The sequence below is a fragment of the Apodemus sylvaticus genome, chromosome 17, assembly GCF_947179515.1.
Source record: "Apodemus sylvaticus chromosome 17, mApoSyl1.1, whole genome shotgun sequence".
NCBI lineage: Eukaryota > Metazoa > Chordata > Mammalia > Rodentia > Muridae > Apodemus > Apodemus sylvaticus.
Window position 1 is genome coordinate 60,093,049 of NC_067488.1, and position 27,967 is coordinate 60,121,015.

A 27,967-nucleotide genomic window follows, 5' to 3' on the forward strand; every position below is an offset into this window, starting at 1 on the left:
TTTTTCTCAGCTGATCTAATATCTACCTACTTAATCTACGCTTAATCTCTGCAACTAATATTCTAGTATGCACCATATTATCCTTTTTTAAAAAATCTTGCAAGAGTTTCTAGTGTTAAAGGGGCCACTGCTGTTAAACTGGATAGTGTACTATTTGCATAAAGGGCCTAACCCAACAGTTTCAGAGATGGCTCAGCAGTTAAGAGCACTGCATAGTCATCTGGGGATTCGGGTTTGATTCCCAGCACACACATGGTGGCTCATAACCATCTGTAACAGCAGTTGCAGGGGATTTAACACTCTCTTCTGGTCTCTGAAGGCACCATGCACATAAGTGGTGCATAGACATACAAGCAGGCAAAATACCCATACACGTAAAATAACAAAAAAATAAAAATTTAAAAATGGGCACATCATTGCCAGGGTGGTAGATACCCAACAAAAGGCCTCCACCCTCTCTGAGGAGAAGGGGAGGTGGGTAAAGGAAGGACTATGTGAGAGGGGGATCAGGAGTGGGGCAGTGATCAGGATGTAAAGTGAATACACACATTAATTAATGTAAAAAGGGGGCACACCACAGGTTCCAGAGAAAGCTTTATGATACTCAAGATAGCTGAAGCATTTTCTCATATTGTACCTGACATTACAACGGAATAAAGCTAGAGATAAAGTGGAGAAGCTGCAGGGCACGTACAAACTTGAAGAAGGAAAAGTACCAGTGAACCACGAATCTGAGAAACTAATAGATATTAGAGTGTCCCTAGAATTGAGCAAAAATGAAAGCAGACTATTCCAATCCTAATGGGATAAAGTAAGAACAATATTAAGATGATGATGATGATGATGATGATAATAATAATAATAAGTTCACAGTTACGGAGGCCTGTGTGGGAAAAAAACCAGAGAGCTTAAATAAGTTGCTTAACAATATATCCTCTGAACGTAAAAAGCAAGAACAAACCAAACTCAAATTAGACAGTGGAAAGAAATAAACATCCGGGCAGAAATGAATTAATTGGAAAGAACCAAACACAATACATGAATCAATGAGAAAAAGAGTTGGTTCTTTGATAAGATAAACAAGGTCAACATACTTCGTCAAATGAACAAAGAATCAGAAAACTTATATTCATAAAGTAAGGGCTGTAAAGGGAGAAAGGATCTCAGATCCAGTAAAATTTAGAAAACCATTAGTATATATTTCGAAAGCTTATATTTCAATAAATTGAAAAATGGAAAAGGATGTGTTTCTAGGTGGACAAAATGAAATAATCACAAAATAAACAACTTAAGGAGATCTAAAAGGAGCAAGACAAAAGAATAAAAAAAGTCTCTCAACTAAAAAATGTTTACTGCTAAATTCACCCAGACCTTTATAGGATAATTGACAATAATGCTCCAAAAGCTATTTATTCTCTGAAACAAAAAGGAAAAGAACATTCTAAACCACTTCTACAAAGCCAATATTACCCAAATCCTAAATCCAGAATTTCACATGACAGAAAAAAAGAAAAGAAAATCACAGAACAATTGTCCTGATTTATATAAAATCAAAAATAACCACTACAATACTTACAAAAAGCACTCAAGTACACATCAAAAATTTCACCATAATCAAGTCAGTTTCATCCCAGAGATACACGGATGGTTCAATGCATTTAAGTAAATAAACGATGAATCACACAAATGGACTCAAGGACAGAAATCACACGATCATTTCTCTGTGAACTGCTAGAGGAAAAAGTGTGGGAAATACTTGACAGTGTCTGTATAGGCAAGTGCTTTGTGGGGACCCGTTGTTCAAAAGAGAAAGATGCACAGTAGACAAATGAGACCTGATGGTGTGAAAACGCTTCTACATGGGAAGAGAAACAGTTCAGTGCAGGGAGAACACACAGAATTGGAGAGGAGATTTGCTAGTCATATATCTGACATCTAGCATATCCAGCGAACCAAAAAGACAGAAGAAGACAGAAGTAGGAGGAGGAAGAGAAAGAGGAGGAGGAGGAGGAGGAGGAGGAGGAGGAGGAGGAGGAGGAGGAGGAGGAGGAGGAGAAGGAGCAGGAGGAGGAGGAGGAGGAGGAGGGGGAGGAGGAGGAACAGAACAACCAATCACAAATGAGATGGTGAAATGAACAAAAGTTCCAAAAGTGAAATGCAAATGGCCAACACATATAAAAAGAGTCTCAACTTTACTAGCTAGAGGAATGCATTTCTTGACATCGCAATTTGAATTGCAACCATGAGGAAAACAAAAATATCCCTTGCATACAGCTGGGAGAAATCTGAGCTACTCCAGCCACCATGACAGAAGTCAGCATTGACTTTTTCCAAAACCAACAATAGGACCCAACACTACCCCTCCCCCAGAACTATAGGTCAATCCATCGCACAGATACCTTACTACAGTGTTTACTGGACTGCGCTGTGTACGACAGCTAAGCTATGGAACCATCCCAGATGTTCATGGACAGAGGAATGGATAAAGAAGATTTCATTTATATATACAATGGAATTTGTTCAGCCATAAGCATAATGGCATTATATTGTTTGCAGGAAAATGGATACAACCAGAGATTATCATACTAAGTGAATTAACTGAGTCTTGGAAAGACGAGTACCACATTACTTTCCCATTTGTGGGCCCTAAATTTTATATAGGTACATAAAATCAAATATATACAGATGAAATGAAAGTAAACCCAAAGCTGCCTGGAAAACAAGGAATACAGTCAATAAAGGAATGTAGTGGATCGGAGGAAAGAATACTCCAAAGTCAACGCACAGTTCCATAAAAATGTGCCCTGTGACTGTATAATAAACAAAGTTTCAACTATTATCCTGGACTCTTTAGAAAGTAGCAGGTTGACCAGTTACAAATTAAATTAAACATATAGTAATAATAACACACCAAACATAAAACTATCTCTGGATTCCAAGTGCTGGGGCTTTTTTTTAAATTATAATTTTTAATTTTCTATATTCTATGTTTACATTCCAAATGATTTTCCCTTTCCCGGTTCCCCCCACCCCATAAGTTCCTTAGGCCCTCTTCCCTCTGCCCATTCTCCTATCACCCCCCTCCTACTCCTCTGTCCTGGTACTCCCCTACAATGCTGGAACAAGCCTTTTCAGGATCAGGGCCCTCTCCTTCCTTCTTCTTGGGAGTCATTTGATATGTGAATTGTATCTTGGGTATTCAGAGTTTCTGAGCTAATATCCACTTATCAGTGATTGTATTCCATGTGTGTTCTTTTGTGATTGGGTTACCTCACTTAGGATGATATTTTCCAGATCCAACCAAGTGCTGGGTTTTTAACAATTGTAAAACATATTCAAAGAAGAAATTTCTGCATTTATCTTGACAAAGCACCCAGAGAGACCTCTTTTGCCATCCCTTTGAAGTACTCCCTTCATGGTCTTTTCAAGAGAAAGCCAACAGGAATACGTACATGATGGTGTTGATGCCCGAGAGCTGCTGGAACATCTGTAAACCACATCCCACAACTAACGCTCGGCGAGTCGGGGGGTAGCTCAGCATTCTGCAGATTACAGGTCCAGCTGTTTATTACAGAAGAAAGAGAGAAAGACACAACCATTACTTTTAGCTCTCATGGAAAATCCCTGTGAAATTAATAATACCACTGGACATTTTTGAAATAGGACTTTTGTGGAAAAATAGGAACAATGGATTCCTTCTAAAACCGACAGTTTTTCATTCTAATTCCAAAAGCAACACCAGAGAATTCTGTTAGCATCATGGTTCCTGTTTAGACACACATAACTGAATCCGTCATACAATTATTCTTCGTTGAATCCTTTCCAGTTCCAATTATTAATTATGCCTTTTGCGTTTCTACTTTCCCCACAATTAAATATAACTTAAGATGCATTCATGGGGGACCCTTTACAAAGTAACTGGCAAAAACAACCGCATGAAATAGCATTTCTTACAAAAGAACGAAGAAAGGGGAGGGGAGGGGAGGGAAGGAGGAAAGAAAAGAAAAGAGAAAAGAAAAGAAATCATCCCACTCTATTTTGACATCAAAAAATTTAGGCTTGATATCAATTCTGGTGATGGATCCACTGAGTATTTTCAAAATGTAATAAATATGATGCCTATTGTGCACAGATATGCATAGGTATGGAAATGTTTAAAAACAGAGCTGGTCTTGAAGAATCATTCAGCAATCATTTTCAAATACTAAAGCCAAGGCTAGTGCAATGCCGTGGTATTGGAACTTGGTAAAGGAACTTGGCAACAAGTCTGATGATCCCAAGTTCATCCTGAGGACACACATGACAAAGGGAAAGAGAGTGCCTCCAAGCTGCCCTCTGACCTCCACATGCACACTACACCACACACAAGTGTGCATGCATGTGTAAGCACACACAAATGCACATGCACATACACACTACACCTCCAAATAAGTAAATGTAATAAAATATAAATGGGATTTTCTACAGCCTGGATAATTTGGATATCTGTGACATCTAGATCGCTGAGGCCTCTTGCAAGGTGACTGGCCTGTGTCACAGAGCACACTTTTCTACTGTCAGAAGGGATTGCCTCAGATGCCAGCTAAACTGTACATGGCATCCTTGCTGGGCTAGAGACTCCTCATAGAATCCAGAACACCGGTGCTGTTAGAAGAGATGGCTGAGTCCCAGGATGCCAACTTTTTAATTAAAGCACTTTCCCTGAAGGTCATGTGGCATCACCAAACCCTAAACTAAGGGAAAAGAATTAAAATCCAAGTAAATTTCGCTAATTTAGGAACTTTCTGAGAGTCACATATTTAGTTTGCAGAAATGGTAAAGAATGTGTATTGTCTCAATAACAAATGTTAACATGGGATGTTGAGCCAGAGTATTAATTAGAACTGAACTCTGTGGGGCTAAGCCTATTCTGATGCCACGAACATACGATTAAAATCACAAAACCAGACATACTGAAAATATTTCTGTCCCTCAGTGGTAAGACATCAGAATCAGCCTTGAGGGGCACTGTTGGTTACTCAAAGCTCAATAAAATGACAACTCATCTAAAAAGAAGGCTGAACAAATGCCATCTATAAAATTGACATAGAACAAGCAAAGGTCAGTCATCTTATTGTGACTGTGATGGTGATGAAATATATATGACTCAACCATCTCAAGGATGGTGGGCTTCTGTGCAGACATACATTTCTTTAAATGAACTGTAAAAGAAGGGACATGGACAGGTTTATATAGACACCTACTTTTCCCCTAAAGCAAAACATTTGCATAAAATATCACTTACTCTGTTTATTGGGAATAAATTTTAATGATAACCAAATCAAATTGTACACACCTTATCTTGGCCTTTCACAGATCAGCGACTACCTTCCCTTTGTTCATGGTGTCTATAACAATATCCAAAGTGTGTGAGCACATTGCATTGAATCACAAGCTGATAGGTAAGGTCACAGGGAAAAAATTATAAGAAATTAGGATCAAAGTTTGCCTCGACTTAATATCAAGAGGTTGATGAGTACATATTTCTTCTCTAGCTCTTTATAAAATCTAGATTTTCTGTTTTCTTTTGGTTTGAACTTCCCGAAAAATAAGCAATGCTAGTTCCCCTATTCGACTAGATATTTTTCATCAAAAAATTTTGATCGGGCAGCTGCAATATGCTTATGCATAAATAAAATAAAGAATTTCCTTTTGTTAAGCTCATAAATCTAGTTTTCCACAGCATCAGGACTGGCTTGAGGAGTGAAAGCCATCTTTAATCCTTTATATCACAGAAGCAGCTTCTCTAGCACAGGAGTATATTTAATTTTTATAATTAAATACATTTTTTATAGTCGAGGTTTATGTCTAATTGTTTCAGACATTTGTTTCTTGAGATACAGAAGTTTCTGTGTGAACATTCAAGCTTATGGCCAGCTAACAAAGGCCAGGGAAACCCCTCAGCAGATTGATGCTGCAGTGAGGAAGAGGCTGAGGAATCGGCGTGCTCTGCACTCTTCCTTCATTTTAAACATCTCAGACCACACTGACCCAGGTTTGACACGGGCTCTGCAGCTCAGATAAAAGAGACAGTCCTACCAGCAGGCCTTCCTGTGGATGCATGAGCTGGTGTGATCTTAGCCTGCAGGTTGTTATCTGAGGGCTGGAAAACATACTGGGACCCTGTGTGTACAGCCTAAAACCTCAGCTTTTGATTTATATTTGCAGGTAAGATGGAATCAGGGTTTATCAGCATTACTTCTTCAAAAGCAAGTGCTAAACGCCAGGTAAAAAGTCCACAAGAAAGAGGCTTCTATGCTACGGGGCAAAGAGTCAGGACAGGAAGCAATCCCTGAGTCTTGGGGAAACAAGTGATGTGGAATCTGCCCTACTATGCTCCCGGTTAAGTGTCTTAGAAAAAAAATCCCAAGCTAAGCACAGGGAAGGAAAGCAGACAGATTGGCTGTGGTGAGGTGGAAAGGTAGCTCAGAATACAGAAGTGGATGCTATGCTGGCTGGAGGGAGCAAAGGACTAGGGATGAGGGAGATTTAGAGAAAGAGGGAGAATTTGGAGTACTAATCAGTGGTCGTGTGAAAAGAGACTCCACTAGTGAGGAAGAAACCACAGAAGAGACGTAGAGAAAGAATTCCAGGACTTATCTAGGGCCAGGGAAAGCAGCTGCCCCTAGCAACCAGAGTTAAAGTAGTCATGTTCCTGCATGAAGCTTTTACAAAGTTTGAACCCGAACAGCTCCCAACCACCCTCAATCCCCAAACCACAAAACCCAAAACAAACAAACAAACAAACAAACAAACAAACTCAGACGGCCTTTCCTTAATAATAGTTCAAATTCAGCTCTATGTAGACTTGGGTATCATCTTAAGAAGGCTTAAGAAAAATTTCTATCTATCTTGTCTGTTGTAATGGTGGTGGTTTTGAGACAAGGTTTCCTGGAGCCAGGAAGGGTCAGAACTAGCTAAGACTACAGACAATCTTGAGGTCACAGTCCTCTTGCTCCAGCCTCTTAAACGGCAGGATGTCCAGGCCTGTGTGAAATACTTCTGGTCTAGGAGACATTGGGGAACTCATCTCTGGGCCTTCAGTGTATTAGGTCAGCCTCCAGTAGACATGCTTAGCACCTAAAACAACTTGAAAAAGCATCCCACAGCACAGATCAAGAGCAAAAGGAAGAGAAGGTGTAATATCAACAAAATTTAAAACCATGGCTTTCAAAAGACAGGTTATTATACCGGTCATGAAATCCAGTTTGTTGGATTCCATTCCTAAAGTTCATGTATGTACTGATATTATCAAATGTCTGAACAACTTCTGAGAGGAACAGAGTGACTCAGTTTCTCTCCAGTGTAGAACCAGGCAAGATGTCAGTGGGAAGCAAAAGACAGCAACGATTCTATCAATAAACTGTTTGTCCTGGGGGATAACTTTGGGAAAGGGGGTTTTTGTTTAAGATTGTTTTTCATTTTTACTTATGTGTATGTTTTTGCCCCTGTGGGTGTATACCATGAGTGTGAATGCCATGGTGGTCAGAAGAACGCCAAAGCCCTAGGATCCTGAACGGCAGGTGGTTATGAAGTGTCCAACTTGGAAGTGGGTAGGTCTCAGCAAGTCCATATATCCAGAACTGAGCTCAAACTGGACTTCCAGAAGAATTTTGGTAGTTAGATAAAATCCAGCATTCTTCAGACACTTGTAAAACAGGTTTTCTGTCCCACCAAAAGGAGTCATTTCCCTTGCCTTTGGCAAAAGGGACATATGGCTCTCCACTGATGTTTACCTGTGGCAGCTATCAGCCTATCAAAGTCCAGAGCTGCTACAGGAGGCCCCTGGCCCTTGTCACCTCAGATCCCCACTCTCTGTATACCTGCTGCTCCCCGTGCCACCTCCCTGCACTATTCTCCATTTTTTGCAATCTCTATATTCTCCATCCCCCAAGACCCCCTACCCACTTCAGCCTCTATCACTACTCTCAGAAAGCACCAGGCAAATCTCGTATGTTTTGTTTGCTTGTTTTTTTGTTTGTTTGGTTGGTTGGTTGGCTTGGTTTTTTTCTCTGCTCTGGACTCTATCAGGTATGTCTGGATATTTTCACACTTTTTATGGGCAATAAAAACCTTCTCCCTAACGGAGTAGTCATTTCAACGATTTCTACACTATGACTCCTTGTGTACAGGTGCAGCTATCCAAACCCTGACATGTGATCCAGAAAGGAGCTATACGCATTCTTCAGAACAAACAAATGAAAAAACAACAGGGGTTTAAGAGGACAGACAACAAACCAGCTATAATGTCTTGAAACAAATCTCTAATCTCTAAAAGTAATCTCAATTCAAGTGTTCAAGCTAGTTTCACTGAAAATGTTCTTTGATGATAATGCTGTCTAAAAATCAGATGAAGGGTACCCAGAAAACAACTTCTAATGATATAGGATAATTCTAAGAACCAAGTGATGGTACAGAAAATGTCAAAGTCTACTAAAATTCACCATCCGAAATCTGTGAAACAGAGCTAAAATCTTAGCTTCAATCTTAAAAAACCAGAAAGGTCCAAGGAAGCCCACAGGAAGCACAGGCTAAAAATAATAGCAAAACCCACAAAATAGCAAAAAGGACAGTTTACACGAACCAGTGAAACCAGAAGCTGGTTCCTAGAAAAGATGAATAAACCTGTAAGTTTCAAGCTAGACTGTGGAAGCTGAATGAGGATCCTTGTGAAACCACCCTGGTCCTGAGCTTTGCCCTAAAATGTCTAAAAACTGCATAAATATGGGTTCAAGATGAGATTACACCACATTACATGGCCTGCCTACAGTGGAGTACTATTAGAGGTGCAATGTTCAACACAGGAGAAATGTCAGATGCTAGCCTAACCTAGAGATAGGCTAAGAAACACACACACTGACACATTCACGGACATACAGACCACAATACATGCATATACAGAAATAACCATATACACACATATACACATGAGCACATATAAACACATATGTACATGTATACACACATCTGTACACACATAAACACACATGTACACATACACTCATGAACACATACACACACATATATAGACACATGTGTATACACATAAACACACATGTACACATATACATACACACATGCACATATATACACACACATATGATGCCTTCACTTCAACCCGATCAAAGTGATTTGCTAATTGCATTTACCAGAACTGTGAGACAAATTTCTACTGAAAATAACTTTTGAATTGTATGTATGTATGTATGCATCTATATATGTACACATGTATGTACGTATGTACATGCCAACTCTATGCCATGACATGCATGTGGAGGTCAGAGAACTATTGGTAGTAGTTGGTTCTTTGCTTCTATCACGTGGGTTCTGGAGATTAAACTCAAATTGTTAGGCTCAGTCTTGGTGACAGGCCTTTACCCAATGAGTTGTCCTGCCAGCTCAAAATGTCTACTTTAACAATCTGCACAGAATAGATTTCCTTACAGTATCCTGCAGGGTGAACCCTGCTCCCTTAGAATTTACTCACTTGAGAGAAATGTCTCTACCCACCCAAACAATGACAAGGCAAAAGGTTTCCTAAGGTCTCCTGAGCAATGAAATCCATGGGAGAGGGGGAGCTGAAGGGCACTATGCCAACAGCTCCCATTCGGCCTTGGGGTGTCTGTATCCAGATCACATCCAGTGGTCATGATAAATGCTCGTATGTTTTCCATTGTTTCTCTGTCCCTGCTTTGAACCTTGAATATCTTGGAATAATCACTGCACAGAAGGCCAACAAAGCAACCACACCATTGCCCAGAGAGCCCTGGTCCTGAATCTCTAATTCAACTTTTTTACCCATCACTGGCAGGTTGAGATATACTTTTTAAATTACCAACTATTGGGGGATTTGTTACACCAAACCATTGCACAGAGAAATGTGAGAGAAGACATAAATGATCAGTATCAGAAATAAAAGAACAGCACTCAAAATAGTAAGAAATTAAGACAGTATCAGAAATAATTTGATGTCATCAAATCAGTCATCTCCAAAACATCAGATTCTCCAAAAATATGAAACCTTCATGGTTCAGAGAGGACCTGAGTAGTCAGAAGTACAAGTTATAAAATAAACTATTTATTAAATATTTTGGAGGGTGGGAAGGCGGCACAGTGGTTAAGAGCACTTGCTACTCTACCATAGAACCTGAGTCCATTTCCCATCACCGTGTCAAGTAGCTCCATAGAATCGGACATCTTCCTCTGGCCTCTGTGGGTAGTCACATATGTGCCATACACTCACACAGGCACAGAAACACATACACACTAACACAGACACACAAGACACATACAGACACACAATATATGCATACACACATAATTGTATACACACACATAAACACATCTAAACATACACATGTACATACAGATACACATGTATATACACACATAAACACATGTGCATATACAAGCATGCATACATATACTACTCACACACACACATGCACACACACACACACACACACACACAGCTTGACCCTTAATCCAAGCTGACTTGTGTCACTTGGGGAAGAGGCTGTCAAGGGTACCATAGAAAAGGTTTGTGAGTCTTAGAAATTTCAATCTCTTGCTTATTCGGATGGTTAGATGCTATTTCACATGTACTTGTTAAAGTACTTGCTTTAAACATGTTCTACTTATTGTATATAAATTATGTCAGTAGACTCTTTAAAAATAACAAACCAACAGGAAAGATTTTAGGTGTCAGGAAGACCAACATTGTGAAATGGACAGTGATATCCCAAGGGCACATTTCCTCTGCTTACAAGAGACACAAGCCACTGTTAATTTGTAACCAGAGTATTTACTGCCTGAGCAGTGCTGACCCAGCCCATTCAGGAATGCAGAGGAAGAACTGCAAGGGATGCAAGGCCATTGCAACTGTTACATTCTCCTCAGCATACGCCTCCCTGTTTGCTCCATGTTCTTAGAGACTTTATCACACACTAAAGAAAAGTGGACATTTTATGACAAATTACAAGACGTGAGGTAAAGGTTCCCTTTGAGACCCTTTTCACAGACTCAATTCATTATAGCAGAGTTGAGAACAAGGTAATCATCGCTCACTTCAAACATTAATCTCCTCACTGCCCCATTTAGGTGCCTGTGATTTGCCTTCAATCAAACAAGCAAGTTCCCCCAACACTACCCTCAGCTCAGAAGAGCAGTTTGGTCAGGCCATTGTTGTTATCAAGACAGGATGATCTTGATATCCTGTCTTGACATGTTCCTGCCACTCATCACCACACTTCAGAGGCAAGCACACTTACTTATGATTATTAATCATCAGGGATATTAAGCATTGACACTTTCTGATGATATCACATTTTAACATCTCTTCATGACATTACAGCCATGTGGTCATCATAAGCATCTCACACAGAAAGGACACACAGTACTGCAACAAAAACAAGGAAACTCAAGCAAGATGAGGGCAAGTCAAGAAGTCAGCAAGGTAATATATCCTTGTCCTCGTCTTACCCTGAATCTATTGTTTGTCTGCTCACACGACTGGGTTTTGAAAGCTCCTCACTTTCCTGAACAGTCATGCCCACCTCAAGACATTCTCTGACCCAGACCATGACCCAGAAACAAAACCAACAGAGCTGTGCTCTGCCAAAACAAATGTTACCAGGTTGCGCAAGCCTGCATCTGACTTCTGATGTTGGGTTGGTATTTGGGGTTTTGTTTTTGTTTTTTCTTTATATGCTATACACCAGAGCTTCAGTGGTGGCAACCGTTTTCTTGGGAAAGAGCTTGATTTCAGTGGCTAGCTAAGAGAGGACTTTAATTTGGCCTCACAAACATGGCTGTCTGTAACTTTCTTTGCTGGGCTTTAATAGTAGCTCTCCCAGGATCACAATGTACAGAATTCAGTGTAGAGTGGGTATTAATTGCCCATGCCATTGGTACAAGACATTTTTTAAAAGATATACTTGGATAAGCCCATTTTCTAGCCATAAAGAAAATGAACACGTTATAAACATTCTGAATAAGATTTGAAAGATCAGGATGAATCACATCTGTACCCATGTCAACATGTAATACTGCCTACCCCATCCTGTTCGCCCCTCTACTCTGAGAGTCAGCTTTCATGATTCCATTCCTATATCCAGAGAGAGGTGAGAATGTATCAAGAAAAATTAGGAAAATGAGCCACCATGACTTTAATGACCCAGAAATTCTTACGTTTCTGAGCAGGCCCTTTGTGCTGCCAGAAGGATCTTTGTTCTTGCTCCAACAGGAGGTTGATGATATACTTACAACATCTAACTAAGATATCACCATGGGTACCATGGGCATCTGAGGGGCAACCCATTCCCTTCTGCCTTCCCTTGTGTTTGCTCCATGTGGAGAACCTACCTGGAATCTACTCTTTATGAGGTTCAGAAGCATAAGATGGTCCGCCATCAAGGAGCTTGTGATCATGGTAATAGGGAAAGAATCCTACACAGAAATCAAACAAGTTCTACCACAATGGCCATAGTACCCTAAGGGCTTCATAGATAGTATGCTGAGATCAAGGCATATAAAGCTATACAATATATGCATATATACCTATAATTGAATATACACACATGAACACATGTAAACAAATATATACACAGACACTCATGTATACACACATTAACACACATGTGCACATACTCACACACACACACACACACACACACACAAACATGCCAACCACACACGGAAGTCATAATTTCTTACCTTAACCTTGTTCTTTCCCTGAATTATCTAAGTATCAGTAATCCAAGGACTATAATTTTTGTCCATTCATTCTCCATTCCTACTTCCCAGAACTAAAAATCAACTATTTTTTTATTAGATATATTCTTTATTTGCATTTCAAATGTTATACCCTTTCCTGGCTTCCCCCCTGAAAATCCCCTAACCCATCCTCCCTCCCCCTGCTCACCAAACCACTCACTCCTGTTTTCCTGTCATGGTGTTCGCCTACACTGGGGCATCGAGCCTTCTCAGGACCAATGGCCTCTTCTCTCTTTGATGTCCAACAAGGCCATCCTCTGCTACATATGCGGCTGAAGCCATGGGTCCCTCCATGTGTACTCTTTGGTTGGTGGTTTAGTCTCTGGGAGTTCTGGGGGTGCTGGTTGGTTCATATTGTTGCTCCTCCTATGCTGCTACAAACCTCTTCAGCTCCTTGGGTCCTTTCTCTAGCTCCTCCATTGGGGACCCTGTGCTCAGTTCAATGGTTGGCTGAGAGAGTTTCCCCCTCTGTATTTGTCATGCACTGGCAGCTAGCACCTCCACACTGTTGCCACAGCGTCTGCTGAGAGGTTGGTGAATTCTCTAACCTGTTGAAGTCTCTGGATAAACAGATCCACTAGAGTACTTCCTGAGGGGCTGCCTACCTTTTAAATCAATTTTTCATACCTGCCCTCTATCACACAATGGTCTGCCAACTTTCAGATAATCTGTGTTACCAAAATAAGTCATATGCCTCCATAACTGGACCTTAAAACATTTTATTCTGTCAGGGACTATTCTGATTTCAGATGGCTGGCCATTTCTATGTTCTTGATCCTTAGTAATTTCTTTTGTGGATTATGTTCCTTATCTCTTATCCATATTGAATTTCATGGGTGTTTCATTCAGAATTTGCCCTTGCTTTATCATTTTACTTAATCCTGAACTTAATCCAGGGTCATATATACAGACAACAGCAAATAACTATTTGCTTAATGAATATGAAGAAGAAAGGAAGGGAAAGAAACACACACATACACACACACACACACACACACACCAAAAACCTTCAGGCAGATAGTATTGCTGAGAACTTGTGGATGGTGAGATCTGAGCACGAGCGCGCACACATACCACACATACCACATACACACGCACACACCCCCCAAAAGTCTCCAGGAAGATAGTGTTGCTGAGAACTGGTGGGTGACGAGATCTGAGTACTTTCCTAGCTTGCTAAACAGTGTTGTGGTTGATTACAGGCACCACCAAGTCTTGAGTGCACCCATGCTGTCCTCCTCAACAGGAGCAGATGATGCTTGCCATTACAAGCTGGTACCTGGCACTCTTTTTGGAATAATATGCTGCTGCTATTGATAAATCCAACCCATGTGGTGCTATCATTCCTTCACAGTCTGGCATTTATGCCAATACATTTTGGAAATCCCGCAAAGAAATCAAATTGCCAAGATGCCGTAATGGGCCAGTTGTCTATAAGTGCATCCTTGCAAGTAAATCACTAAAAATTTGGGCCCAAATGCAACCTCTGTGTTAATCTACACATTATTAATCCAGGCTGCTAAGGAAAATACTTTTTGCTACTTGTGAGGACAAATAATGACAGAGCTTACTACGACTGAAATACTATTTTCCAGGAAGCTTATATTATTACTTCTAAGAATTCTTTCCAAATTTTAAAATACTTTCTTAGTCAGGGGTACCTAAATAAATGACATGCCCATAAATTTATTCTCCATCCTGGTAATTTTCCCAAGTAAAATTTCAGAAAATTTTAACAGCCACAGGGGACTGGTGTGCTACTGAGAAAAAATATGTATTGAGAATAACTGCTCCAGAAAACCATTTTTGAGCAAAGAACCTATCATTTTTTAAATGAGTCACCTTCTTAAAAGAGTAGAAATTTGAATGTTAACAGTATATAGACACAGCCACTTTTAAGTGAAAAGATAGATATTTTCAACCAGCTAGGATTTTGATACTATTTCCACAAACTATCATTCTCAGTAATAAAATAAAAGTTCTTTTTAACCTGCCCAATTCTAAAAAAAATGATATTACATGTTAGGAAACAAGACTATACTTGACTGAGATTTGTCAACAACATAGAAGCAGGGCAGGGTTGAAGAGTGCAAGTTTCTCCAATCAAGGAAAAGGAGGATTGAATCGACCTCAGCTATTTGGTATCTATGGGATGGGCCTACCTTCTTGGAACTCCATGTACCTCCAAGGCGATAACTTGTATCTCACAGATAGGTATGTGTGTATGTGTGTGTATGTGTGTGTTTGTGTGTGTGTGTGTGTGTGCGTGCGCGCACGCCAGTGTCAAAAACAAAACAAGATGAAAAAAAGTACATGTCTTGCCTTCTCTGTTATCAAATAAACACTCTACTTTTAGAGTTCCACAAAAATAAAATAAAGAATTTCATGAGTATGAAGAGCAAGTAAAATATAAGAATATGTGAAGTAAGGCCTCTCAAGATAAAAATCTAAAAAAAATTTGGGCCAGGGATATAGCTTATTGGTAAAGCACTTGTCAGGTGTGCCTGATACCCTAGGTTCAATTCTGAGAACTGTTTAAAAAGCAATTAAATATAAATAACAACATTTATTTTATATTTAACATGATACACCTAAACAAAATTCTAAGAAATGATAAAATTAAAAACAGATGATAAATGAATAGGATTTGTCCCAGCGTCTATAAAGAATCAATTCTAGCTAATTTATTGATACAATTCAGATAGCATTGATGTTTTTCAATAACATGCAGCTGCCCCATAAATATTTTGAAATATGTAAACTATGTTTCTATGCATAAAACTCTCTTAGTTTTAAAAATTCCATACTCAAAGTTGGAATATTATCTGGACATCTGAACAGTATTTCTTTCTTTTTTTTTTAAGATTAAATCACTTAACAAATAAACACTATTGAGAATTTGATCTTGCAAATGTAACCATTGTGACTATTGCATACTGAGTTTCCATAAGATGGTTACCATGAATAAAAGTAACAAAATGTCCTATTATCTGGTAGTGGGGTGGATTACATTAAAATGAAGAAGAAGTAGAAAAATGTAAAAGCCACTGTCCCACTTAATTCTGAGTAACAGAATGCCACAGGAGCATGGAGTGGCTTGAAATATAACACCTTAAAGTCTGTTGTTTTCTGTCCACATGGTTCTCAGAAAGATCATAATTATTCTGAAAATACTCAGGAACAGCTATAAAAATGAGCCAAATACATGGAACTATAAATGTATCCTCTAAAAATCAAAAACAGTCCTTTCCCTGCCCCAATTCTTTTCTCAACTCTTATCTCTGGCAAGGAAGAAAGGAAAGAAAGAAAAGAAGCAATCACAGGGAAGTGGAAAGAGTGAAGAGAGGCCAAGGATTTAGGGTAAGGAGCACAGCTCTGTGGAAGATACTTCTCATGCATGGGTGAGGCTCTGGGCTCACCTCCAGTTATGCCAAACAGTAGTAGTCCAACATGGCCTCCTACTGTTGTACTGATGTTTCCTTACAAAGGAAAATATTACCTCCTGGAGGGAGGCCCAGCAGCTCATAAAACTCTGGAAATTAGTGCAAGAAGTTAACAAGATGTGAAATGTGAGCTGTTGTAAGGCCCATCCAGTAAAGGAACTTCCTACCAAGTACCAAGCCTGGTTACACCAATTCATTCCGTGGGACCCAGACTGTAGAAGCAGAGAACTGACTGAGATTCCTGCAAGTTGTCACTTGACTTCAACCTCATGATTTAGCATGTGTGTATACGTAAACATGTATTTACACCCCCCACACACCTATGTACACATGCAAAATAAATAAATAGATGTAATAAAGTAAACAACCTTATAAGCCCCAGGATGTTCCTGAAAACTACAAGATTCACAAGGCTCATCTAATGTTGTCTAAGTAGTGTCAGCTCCATAGAACAGAACCCCCAGCCCCCTCAAGCTCCTTGGATGCAGGTTTTGTTAGTCATTGCTTTTTTGGTGATGCAACTACCATTGAGTCTCCCATGATTCTATACACAAATTCTTTTACATACTCTTATGAATAACTCTAAGACATTTACTGCACTGGGCTAGGTTTGGGTGAAATTACTTTGTCCCGTTATTGGTGCTCTAAGTGAAATGAATAGACATATTTTTCATGTCTCCCCAGGAAAACTCACACAGGAATTACTTTTCAAAACATGGCAGTGTTCATCATTCAATACAAAGTAAAAAATAAAGAATATCACTGAAGGCAGGGTTGGGGGTGGGGAGTGCATTCTGATTCTCCATACTACAGGAGGTAGCAGAGCATTATATTAGGGAAAACAGCAGCTGATTCTACTTCTTAATTTTGGGGTATTCTCTCATCCCTGCTTAAAAAGCCTAAATCTAAAACTAGAAAAGGTAATGGTACAGGAACAGGGCCTCCATAAGCACTAAGAGAAAAGAGTCAAGGTGAAAATTACAAGGAGTTGATGAACCAGCCTGCCCCCACTTTACACTGGAGAGCCATCTGATAGCAAAGACAAACTAGGTTCATTCCTGATTATGATAAAGTCTGTCTCTTGAGGATTGGGCTATGTCCATCTGTAACCTTAACTACAAATAGCTCTGTATGGACTGTCCTAGGAAACAGCGACCATATCTTGGTTTCAAAAGGTTATTATGACCGCCTGTTGTGATGACTCGCTGTTATGACTATGTTGTTATGACTATCTTGTTACAGCTATCTTGCTATGGCCACCTTGCAATCATGTCTCTGTTTCAAGATTTTGTTTTGACCACCCTATCTGTAAGGGGACGAAATGTCCTGACAAAGCATTTTGTTTCCTTTCTCTTGCTATCTACTGCTGGGCATGAGAAACCCAATATGACTCCATTGGAGGAAACTAATTTCTCCTTTGAAAGCAATCATCAATTGGAGATAGCTTCTGGGTTAGGGATGGGAACTTGTGTTTCCTTCTCCTCCCACACAGGAACCCAATCTGCTGTAGACCCTTAAAGATTCCATGCATTGTCTCTGTGAATTCATATGTGCACTGGATCCTATGTATTTAAGACTTCATTTCCTTGGTGTCTTTTCATCCCCTCTAGCTCCTACAAGCCATACCCACTCTTCTCCAGGATTCCCTAAGTCCTGAATGGAGGGATCTGATGGTGACATCTCATTTAGGATTGAATGTTCCAAGATCTTTTACCCGCACGTTGTTGTCCAGCTGTGGGTCTCTGTATTTGTTCCCATCTACTGTAGGAGAAAGCTGCTCTTAAATTTATGGTTCTGTTCCTTTAGCAAATAGTAGTATTTGGTTTATGCCCTAGGTCCCTGGTCTATCTTTTTTCGGGTTCTTTACCACCCAATCATTGTCAGCCATGAGATTTTTCTCATGGTGTGAGCCTTAAATACAACTGGATTTTGGTTGGTTACTCACACAATCTTTGTTCCACTATTGGACTGGTACATCTTGCCGACAGGTCATCACCTTAGTTAGAAGGATTTGTAGCTAGGTTGATACTTGTCTTTCTCCTTTGGTAGTGTGCAAAGTACATACCTTCCAGTACCATGAACATTAGTCAGTAGGGATGAAGGCTCTCTCTCTGTAGGCACCAGTTCAACTTCTCTGTGTTGAATGACTTCTATAGGTGTTGTCTTCAGCAATAGGGCCTTACAGTCAGTTTGTGAAGAACAACCCCTTAATCTTGGCAATACCCTGGGCTGTTCAGCAGTTCCCACGGGGCCTTTGGCCAACAACTAGTTTAGATGTAATCTAGTCTGAGAACTGGAGTTTAATTTATGATTCTATTAGTTTGGGTTCTCTCTTTCTTTCTTTTGGTTAGTTGGGCCAACAGCCACTCAGTTTTATTTATCTTTTTTAAAGAATTAGCTCTAATATTTGTAATTCCTTGAATTGTTTGGTTTCTATTTAGTTAACTTATGCTCTGATTTTTGTTATTCATTCCTGTCTACTGGATGTGGTTTTGGTTTGCTCTTGTTTTTAAAAACTCTTAAATTGCCTCATTAAGTCATTTATTTAAACCCTTTCTGGTTTTTGTTCTTTTGTTTTGTTTTGTTTTGTGTCAATGGAGGTACTTAGAGCCAAAGTTTTCCTCTTAGGACTGTTTTTTAATGTTTCTCAAAGATTCTGTTGTGTTTTCAATCTTTATTTAATTACATTTTTAAAAAAATGTTCCTTTCTTGATTTCTTCTTTAGCCCATTCATCATTTACTAATGTGTTGTCTCTGTGAGTTTATGTAATTAGTGGAGATTTGTTTGCTGGTGATTTTAAACTTTATTGGATTGTGGTTAGTATTTTTGAATATGTGAAGGCTTATTTTGTGTCCTGGTATGCATTCTATTTAAGAAAGTTTTCCATGCGCTCCTGAGGAGAATGTATATTAGGTAGAATTATTTGCCAATACCTCTTAAGATCATCTGATATACACTGTGATTTAACTTTTTTTTTGTCTATTGGACTCCACCATTACTAGAGTTGTATTTAATGTGAGTCTTGAAGTCCATTTTTAAGCCTTCTATGAACTTGGGTGCACAAGAGTTTAGTGCTTACATATTTAGAATAGTAATGTCTCCTTGGTCAATTATTTCTTTGATGAGATTTAAATTATGTGTTATTGCCGGTATATTCTAATTAATTTTAGTTTCAAGTCTATTTCATCAGAGTTTGGCATAGCAACACCAGAATGGTCTTTGGTTCTACTAGCTTGGAATACTTTATTTCATCCTTTCATTTCACATTAAAGTGGTGCTTTTTTTGTTGAAGGAAAGATGAGTCTCTTAAAGACCACAGAAAGATAGATTTTATTTCTTTCTTCATATAACCTGTCTTTTTATTAAGGCAATGAGCCGACTAATATCTAAAGTTATTATGTGTTGATTTCTGTCCCTTTTCTTTGTTGTTTGTGTTCCTCCTCCTATTTTATGTTTCAGTCATTATAGCTTCATTTGTTCTGTTTGTTTGTTTTCTGTATTTTTCCTATAGTCTCTTGGCTAGGCTTATTCCTTGCCAGGAGCCATCAAGGAGAAGCTATAACTGGCAGGTGATCTTCCTGAGATGGTTTCACCATAGACAAAGTTAATGATGGAATTGTTTTTTTTTTTAGGCAAGAGCAAGGAGGATATCATTTTAGGAAAGATTCCTGCTATTAATATATATATATCACTAGGTATTAGTCCACACCTTTGAGCAGATCTCTGCAGAACAACGAAGACGTATTACTTTGTAGTGATACTATGTAGACAAATAGATGATTTCTTAATTCTTAACGATGATCCTATAAGAATTCCTAAAATTATATTAGTAACTGCTAAGTTCTTTTATAATAGGGCCATAATGAAGTCCTTTCTGATGTCCAAACTGCAATAAGAACTGCCAGTTTCAAGTGTCAGGAGTTAGTTAATTGCTTATGAGATAGCAAGCAGGCATCTACAACTTAGAGCACATTCCAAGAGGTCATAAAACAATCCACCAAAAGTCATAAAAAGGGAACTAATATTATAGGTGCAAGGACAGAAGATAAAATATTGATTGAGTTTATCTACACAAAACTTCACTAATGACTTAGTTACAAAAGTTAGGTATTTAACTCTCCATGAATCTGTAGAGTTAGTAACAGATGAAGAATGTTTCTGCAGAAAATTGCTCTTAATGGACATGCATGTAAACATTCTCTGTTATAAAATTCTTAATGAATTTATGATACGAATTTATGTGTAAACTTGTAAACTTACTACCATGTGATCATGTGTTTTGAAAGATGTATAAGTGGTAAGGACAAAGAGAGAGAGGAAAACTTTAGACAGAACTGAACTCTAGAACTACTAAAGGCATTGGGAGAGAAAGAATTTGGAGAAAAGGCTTTGAGAGTAAGAGCATTACTGTTAGAAGAGAGCAGAAGAAAAGTACAAGATTAGGAGAAGAGAGCAGAGAGAAATTTTTAGAGAATGAGAGAGAACTTTCTTACAGAACTTTTTGGAGAACGTTTTAGAGAAAACTTTTTGGAGGAAACTTTTATAGAAATTTTTTGGAGAACTGAAGAACTTAGAAATAAAGGCTTAAATCACTTTTTAAAAAATGTTTGTGCTTTTATTTTTTATTTTTTATTCGATATATTCTTTATTTACATTTCAAATGATATCCCCTTTCCTGGATCTCCCTCCCCGAAAGTCCCATAAGCCCTCTTCCCTCCCTGTGTTCCCCAATCACCGCCTTCCTGCTTCCCTGTTCTGGTATTCCCCTACACTGCTGTACTGAGCCTTTCCAGGACCAGGGGCCTCTCCTTCCTTCTTCTTGGGCATCATTTGATATGTGAATTGTTTGTTGGTTATTCCAAGCTTCTGGGCTAATATCTGCTTATCAGTGAGTGCATACCGTGTGTGTTCTTTTGGGATTGGGTCACCTCACTCAGGATGACATTCTCCAGTTCCACCCACTTGCCTAAGAATTTCACGAATTCACTGTTTTTAATAGCTGAGTAGTATTCCATAGTGTAAATATACCACATTTTCTGTATCCATCCCTCCATTGAGGGATATCTGGGTTCTTTTCAGCTTCTGGCTATTATAAATAGGGCTGCTATGAACATAGTGGAGCACGTGTCCTTACCACTCCTGGGCATAAAATCACTTTTTAATGTGTCTCCTTCTCTTCCTACAACTTCAACTAGCAGGTGGGGAGTTAGAACCCCATAGTTCCTGCAGAGATAGAACAAAGGCTACTTAACTTAATCCCCTCCCCCTCTTCTCTTACTGTGAGGTGCATCTTCAGGCCTCAGAGCAACCCAGACAGACAGGTCAGCTACAGAAGCAAAGTGACTTAAGACTTAAATTAGGTAAACATTATATTATTATTCAGTAATCCTAAATATCTCCTAAGACCAAGTCTGACCTCCCACATATGCTCTTCCCATTCTGCTGCCTCAAGAGGAAGCAAGAAGTAAGGAGAATAGCTGGGGCTGGCCATCAGCAGTTCCTCTTCAGTCTGAGTCCTGCTTCTAGTATTCTCTACTGGGATGGGGGACATGAATTGTTTGCATCTGCTTCTATCCTTGAAAGTTTTCTTTCTCCTCCAAATATGGCCAATATTTTTATGCAGTGCAGTGGTCTAGTCTGGCATCTGTGTTGTCTTTGAACTTGAAGTTCATCGCCCTATGCTCTTCTGCCTTTTAGAGTTTCCCCTGAGAAACCTGAGGTTACTCTAATGGATTTTCCTTTATATATTACTTGTGCTTTCTCTTTTAGAGCTTTCACTAACTTCTCTTTGTTCTATAAGCTTAGAGTTGTAACTGTATGCTATGAGGAGTTTCTTTTTCACTCCTGTCTACTGGGTGCTCTGTGTACTTCTTGTATGCCTGCCTATGCAAGTCTTTCCTTAACTTGGAGATATCTCCATGATCGTGTTGAAGATCAGGTCTATGCCAGTGATTTGGATTCTTCACCTTCAATGGCCCTAACTCAACGACTTGGTCTTTTCATGGTGTCTCACAATTCCTGCATTTATCTTTCTTGCGCTCTTAAAAATATTTTTCATATTCACTGCTTGAAGGGTGAAGTCCTTTACTTTATATTGAAGTCCTGATATTCTATTTTCTATATAATTCATTCTACTTGTAAGGCTTACCCAGAGTTTTCTAATTAATTTTTAAACAGTTTTTTTCAATTCTGTTTTCATTTCAGCTTGAATTCTCTCTTCGATATCTCTATCTTTCTACTGAACTGTGTTTTCAAATCCTGACTTGTCTTCATAGTTTCATGCAGATACATGCTTATCTTTTGTTAGATATTGTAGTGCTACACTATTATGAAAATACGTCATATATTCTAAGAGACTGGAACTTTCACTGGCCCTCACAACCAAAACTTAGGATTGCTATCCTACTATGTTTTAGGCCAGAGAGTCTGAGCTGTGTCAGGCTGTCTGCCAGATGAAGAACTAATGCTAGGCTTGGGTGTATGCAGATGTCACAGACAGGTTTGGTTCTGAGCAAACTCACCAAGAAAAGTCAGTGGATGAGCTGTGTGTCTGCTGACAGTCCTGGGACTGTAGGCTATGGAACAGGCACATTTGGGTCAAATATTTTTAGCTGTCACTGTTTATAGCCAAGGTTCACATAATAAATGTTACACGCCAAATTAAAATGATCACCATGGAGTTTACAGTGGCATAAACTGGAGAGCAAATTTAAAGTCTTTCCACAGTGGTAGAGCTAATTCAGAGGTAGAAGATTTTACTCTGATGTGTGCCCCACCCACTCCACCTCCACCCCCCATGGCCCCCCAAAACTGCAGCTCAATAGTTGCTGGTGTTTTTTTTAAATCAATAGAATTCTTTCTTTTCTAAAGTTAAGTTCTCTGCCATCTGATGTGAACCCCCTCCACCCTATTGCATCTCCTCTCTAATCATTTAATGGCCTGAAGCACTTAGTTAAGTGGGCCTCTCCAGAGAGCAATACTTCAGATAAATCAATATCGAAATGCAGTTTTCTCACGTCAATAAGCGAATGCATTAGTTTCAGTTGACGCCATTTTTAATGTAAAGAATTGATCCATTTTACTGCCAATATAACTACATGTATTTGGTTAAAGACTCATCTTGTTAACATTTTGTAAAACTGAAAAGTACAAAGATAGCCCCATGAGAGTCTGGTCAATGCAATGCATTCCAGATCTTCTCTTGAACTATCCATAATTCTACATGGGAATACAACAATTTTTATAATTTCTTCACTCAAAAAAAGTTAATTTCTAAAATAGATTTTGACAAACTGACTTAAAGAGCTAATGGCGGACACTAGTGAGACTCCCATGTTTTGTAAAAGACAGGTTTAGGTTTAACTCAAGGCAACTGTGAAGAATTTCAGTGGCATTTTACTCTAAGGGCATTGCTCAGAGTTCCTGGCTGAGGACAGTCATTTTCTTCAGGATCATACCAATAAATCATAGGTTCAGATTTAATATGAACCTATGATGTATCATTGCATTTGAAGCAGTTCATCGTGGAGCAAATAAATACTACCACATGAACAAGCCCATAGATCAAAATGCTCAAAACAAACAAAAAACAAACTCGAAGAACCCCAGTGGAGAACAGACTCCCATGTCAAACATCCCTAGTGATTACTCATTAAACATTCCCACTAAATCGACTTTGATGGCATAACACAGGCTAACCCATAACTGCGTTGGTAAGTAATTGTACTGTATACAGCAAAGAATAAAAATTCCAAAGCTATTCTACCAGATGCCTTTACTTTAAACGTCTGTGGGCATCTAACGTTATTTCCTTCGCATTTTCAATTTTTTATTGTTTTCAATTAGGCATTTTATTTTAATCTCCCAGGCATGGCACAAAACACAATTTTACTTGATATGGTTTGCACTGCACTTCTAGATAAATATGGCTCTCTAGGGATGAGGTCAGTATTTTAAAATCTGCATATGGCAGTTTTATTTTGGGGCATGTCTGCAGCTACCATATGGCCAATAGCAATCTGTGAAGGGAGTCAGGATGTGTCTATTTAAAATACTGACTAAAATTGGAGTTTCCACTCAAATGCTCTGAAACAGCTTTTTCTGAATGTTAAATCTTATTTTGACTTGTAAAAATTTAATCTGACCACTGTAAAATATATAATGAAACCAATTTTAAGCATTTTCATTGACCGCATCCTTGCAATGGATGCATGTGTGTACTCATGAGATATTTAACAGCTATATTTTACCAGAGATAATAAGTTACGCACTTTCCTGTCCTACTTGTTCACAACTTACATCCACTGTAATTGAGTCTAGCTTGTGATCTAGTTGTCTCTTATGATCATTTGACTATGCAGTTTACAAAGAACTGAAGTAGTGGCTATGTACATCTCATATCCAAAATATCTGTCCTCTGAAGTTCTAAACACCAGGATTCTATGTCTGTTGAATGAAAATCTTAGTGATACATGTATTAAAAATATATGGATACTTATGTGCAAGACACAACACGACTGTCGTATGACAATATGAAGCATGGCTGTTCTAAATAATTTCTGCTCATTATTCATCAAGTTACTATAAATGTTTTCAGAAAATAGTAAAGAACAATTTTTCTAGCACTTTCCTAAAAAGCGCTACTCATAAATATTCTATTAAGCTCACTGTTATAAAGTCCATTTACTACATTGGTTTATGCCTATTTGGTTTTTCAATGAAAAGAGGGAAGGAACTGATAAAAATGGTGTCTGGCTGGGCAGTGGTGGTGCATGCACTTGGGAGGCAGAGGCAGGTGGATTTCTGAGTTCAAGGCCAGCCTGGTCTACAGAGTGAGTTCCAGGACAGCCAGGGTTATACAGAGAAAACCTGTCTCAAAAAACAAAAAACAAAACAAAACAAAACAAAATGATGTCTGAGAGAGTTGAATAGTGTTACAAAGACCAAGGAATTGAATTTTGTTTTTACAAAATAAAGAACTAACATTTAATATGCTCAAGGTGTTTTAGTTAGGGTTCTCTAGAGGAACAAACTTACAGAATGAATCTATCTACATAGATAGATAGACAGACAGACAAATAGACAGAGATATAGAGGTATAGATAGACGTACAGAGAGATATAGATACAGGTAGAGATAAAAATATATAGGTACAGAGATACACACAGATATAGGTACAGAGAGAGATCTAGAGATAGGGATCCAGGTAGAGATAAAGATATACAGATACAGACACACACACACACACAGATACACACACACATATACAGGTAGAGATAGACAGAGGCAGAGACAGAGACAGATATGGAAAGGAGATTTATTAGAATGGCTCACAGGCTGTGGTCCAGCTAATCCAACACTGACTGCCTACCAACAGAAGTCTCAAGAATTCAGTAATTGTTCAGTGCTGCATTACACAAAGGAACATCCAAAACCAGAATAAGTATCTACTCCACTAAGGACAAAGCATTGTTCTTTCCACAGAGGAAGTGGTCCAGTGTAGTCAATTTGCCAACAGATTAGTAGCTGGTCCCTGTCCCCACCCCGTACCCCCATCGTGAATGGGGCCAAAGCTGAAGCTCAGTATTGGTTTCTGCTGTTGGAAAAGTTAGCACGCAGCAGCAGTTGTAGTCAGGTCACCCTTGGGGATTTGGAGTCCATGTTGTTGAGTCCCTGCATAACTGGATCTTTGCTACCATGGTCATTTTGTTCAAAGACTCATTGGGTAAGGAAAGGGAAGCCTGGGGCACCCCATGGTTTGGAGATCAGGAAAGAAAGTACATCAGCAAAGGAGACTGATCAGATCCAGCTGTTAGTTCAGAAGTAAAATCAGGACAAAGTACTTCTGGACGCTGGAGGTAGGAAGGAAAGAAAGAAAGGGGAAGAGGGAAGAATGGAAAGAGAGAGGGAAGGGAAGAGATTAAGAATGAGAGGGGAAGAGAAACAGGCAGAGAACAGATGAACTACTAGGTCTAATGCTGTTCTCGGTTTAGGTGACATAGTAGAAGGATAAGCGGTGTATTTGCAAAGTGGTAGCACTACGAAATCTTGACAGGAGCCATCCTTATCAACTTACAGGCACAAAAGTCTGCTTCGATTGGGAAGGGAGCTCAGGTGGTGATAGAAGCAAAAGAGACTGGAACATTTAGGTGGTTTTCCCATGAACTACCACAGGAAAATTAAGTATGAACTAGATAGAGTGATGTGGAGCTTTAAGGTTGACTTTGCACTTTTATTTTTACTGTGAGCGAAATAATCTCCATCCTGCTCGCACCTCCCTCCTTCCACCTTCCACCTCTCTTTTTCTCCCTTAAAAATTATATGCTAACCAAGAAGGTCCAATAGATATGAGAAGGTGACTTCTGTGTGGAGGGTCATTGTTTAAGGAGCAGTGTTTTCTGTGGACATAAAGAGACAGGATCCAAATCTAGGCTGCAAGAGGCTGACCTGTAAGAGCTGGAGTAGTGAGGGAATGGTTATGACCCAGGGACTTGGGAGTGTGGTCAACCTTGGACAATGCCTGCATTTAAGGCTATCACAAGAAAAGGTTATCACAACAAAATTACATAAGATGGAGGCAAGGAAGGGGGTGAAAGCTTTAAAAAATAATGGGCCAATGGTAATACATGCAAAAGGGATGAAGGAACGGCTCCTTCCCCGTTGGCTTTAGAAATTAGAATTCATGGGACTGGAGAGATAGATCAGCAGTTAAGAGCATTGACTTCTCTTCCAGAGGTTTGAGTTCAATTCCCAGTAACCACATGGTGGCTTATAACCATCTGTAATGATATTTAATGCCCTCTTCTGATGTGCCTGAAGAGAGCGACATTGTACTCATATACATAAAATAAATAAGTAAATCTTTAAAAATGAGCTAGCTCATTAAAAAAAAAAAAGGAAAAAAATAGAATTTACTTCATAACCATAGTTTCAACAGACCTGTGTAGTAAGGTGATAAAATATACAAAATCTCAAAAATTCAAACATCAAGGGAACAAATTAAAAAAAAATGGAAACAAATAGAATTCTCAAAAGATAAACATAACTACCCAAGGAACATTTTCTTTTTTAATGATCAACATCCTTAGCTATCATGAAAACGCCAGTGAAGATTCCATCTTATCTGACTCAGAGCGGCCACAATCAAGAAAAATTAGTGAGAGCTACTGGCGTGGATGAGGGGAACCGAGAATGCTTAGTCACAATTAGCGGGAGTACAAACTGGTGTCACCTCTCTGGAAATCAGATCAGAGGTTCCTCAGAAAAATGGAAATGTAGCTACCACAGGATGCAGCCATATCACTCCTGGGCATACGCCCAAAGACGCTATAATTGGCTCCAGAGATACTTGCTCATCCATGGTCACTGCTGCTCTATGAACAGCAGTGGGCCCGGGAATAAAAAAAAAAGCCTCGATGCCCATAAATTGATGAGAGGATGATGAAAATGAGGCACATTTACATTCAGATGTAGATGTTACCTTTCTGGCTTTACATATGTATGTTTCATTTCAAACACTAGAGGCTGGTAATGACCATGGAGGTGGGAGACTCTTTCAAGAAAGGGGAGACAGAATGCAGCATTATAAAGGGATAATAAGCTATAATGGAACAGGAAGATTTAAATATATATATATATATATATATATATATATATATATATATGTCATACTATGACTGGGGGATACTACTCCAACTATACACTAAACATT

The 27,967-nt window shown here is 39.0% G+C and overlaps 1 protein-coding gene across 1 annotated transcript in view; it reads right to left on the reverse strand.

Moving 5' to 3' along the window:
- Slc2a13 (solute carrier family 2 member 13) overlaps window positions 1-27,967 on the reverse strand; it is a 329,850-nt gene that overhangs the window by 166,571 nt on the left and 135,312 nt on the right. The window contains exon 4 of the mRNA XM_052161309.1: window positions 3,453-3,561. Within this exon, the coding sequence (XP_052017269.1) occupies window positions 3,453-3,561 (109 nt within the window). The remainder of the gene's footprint in view (window positions 1-3,452; window positions 3,562-27,967) is intronic.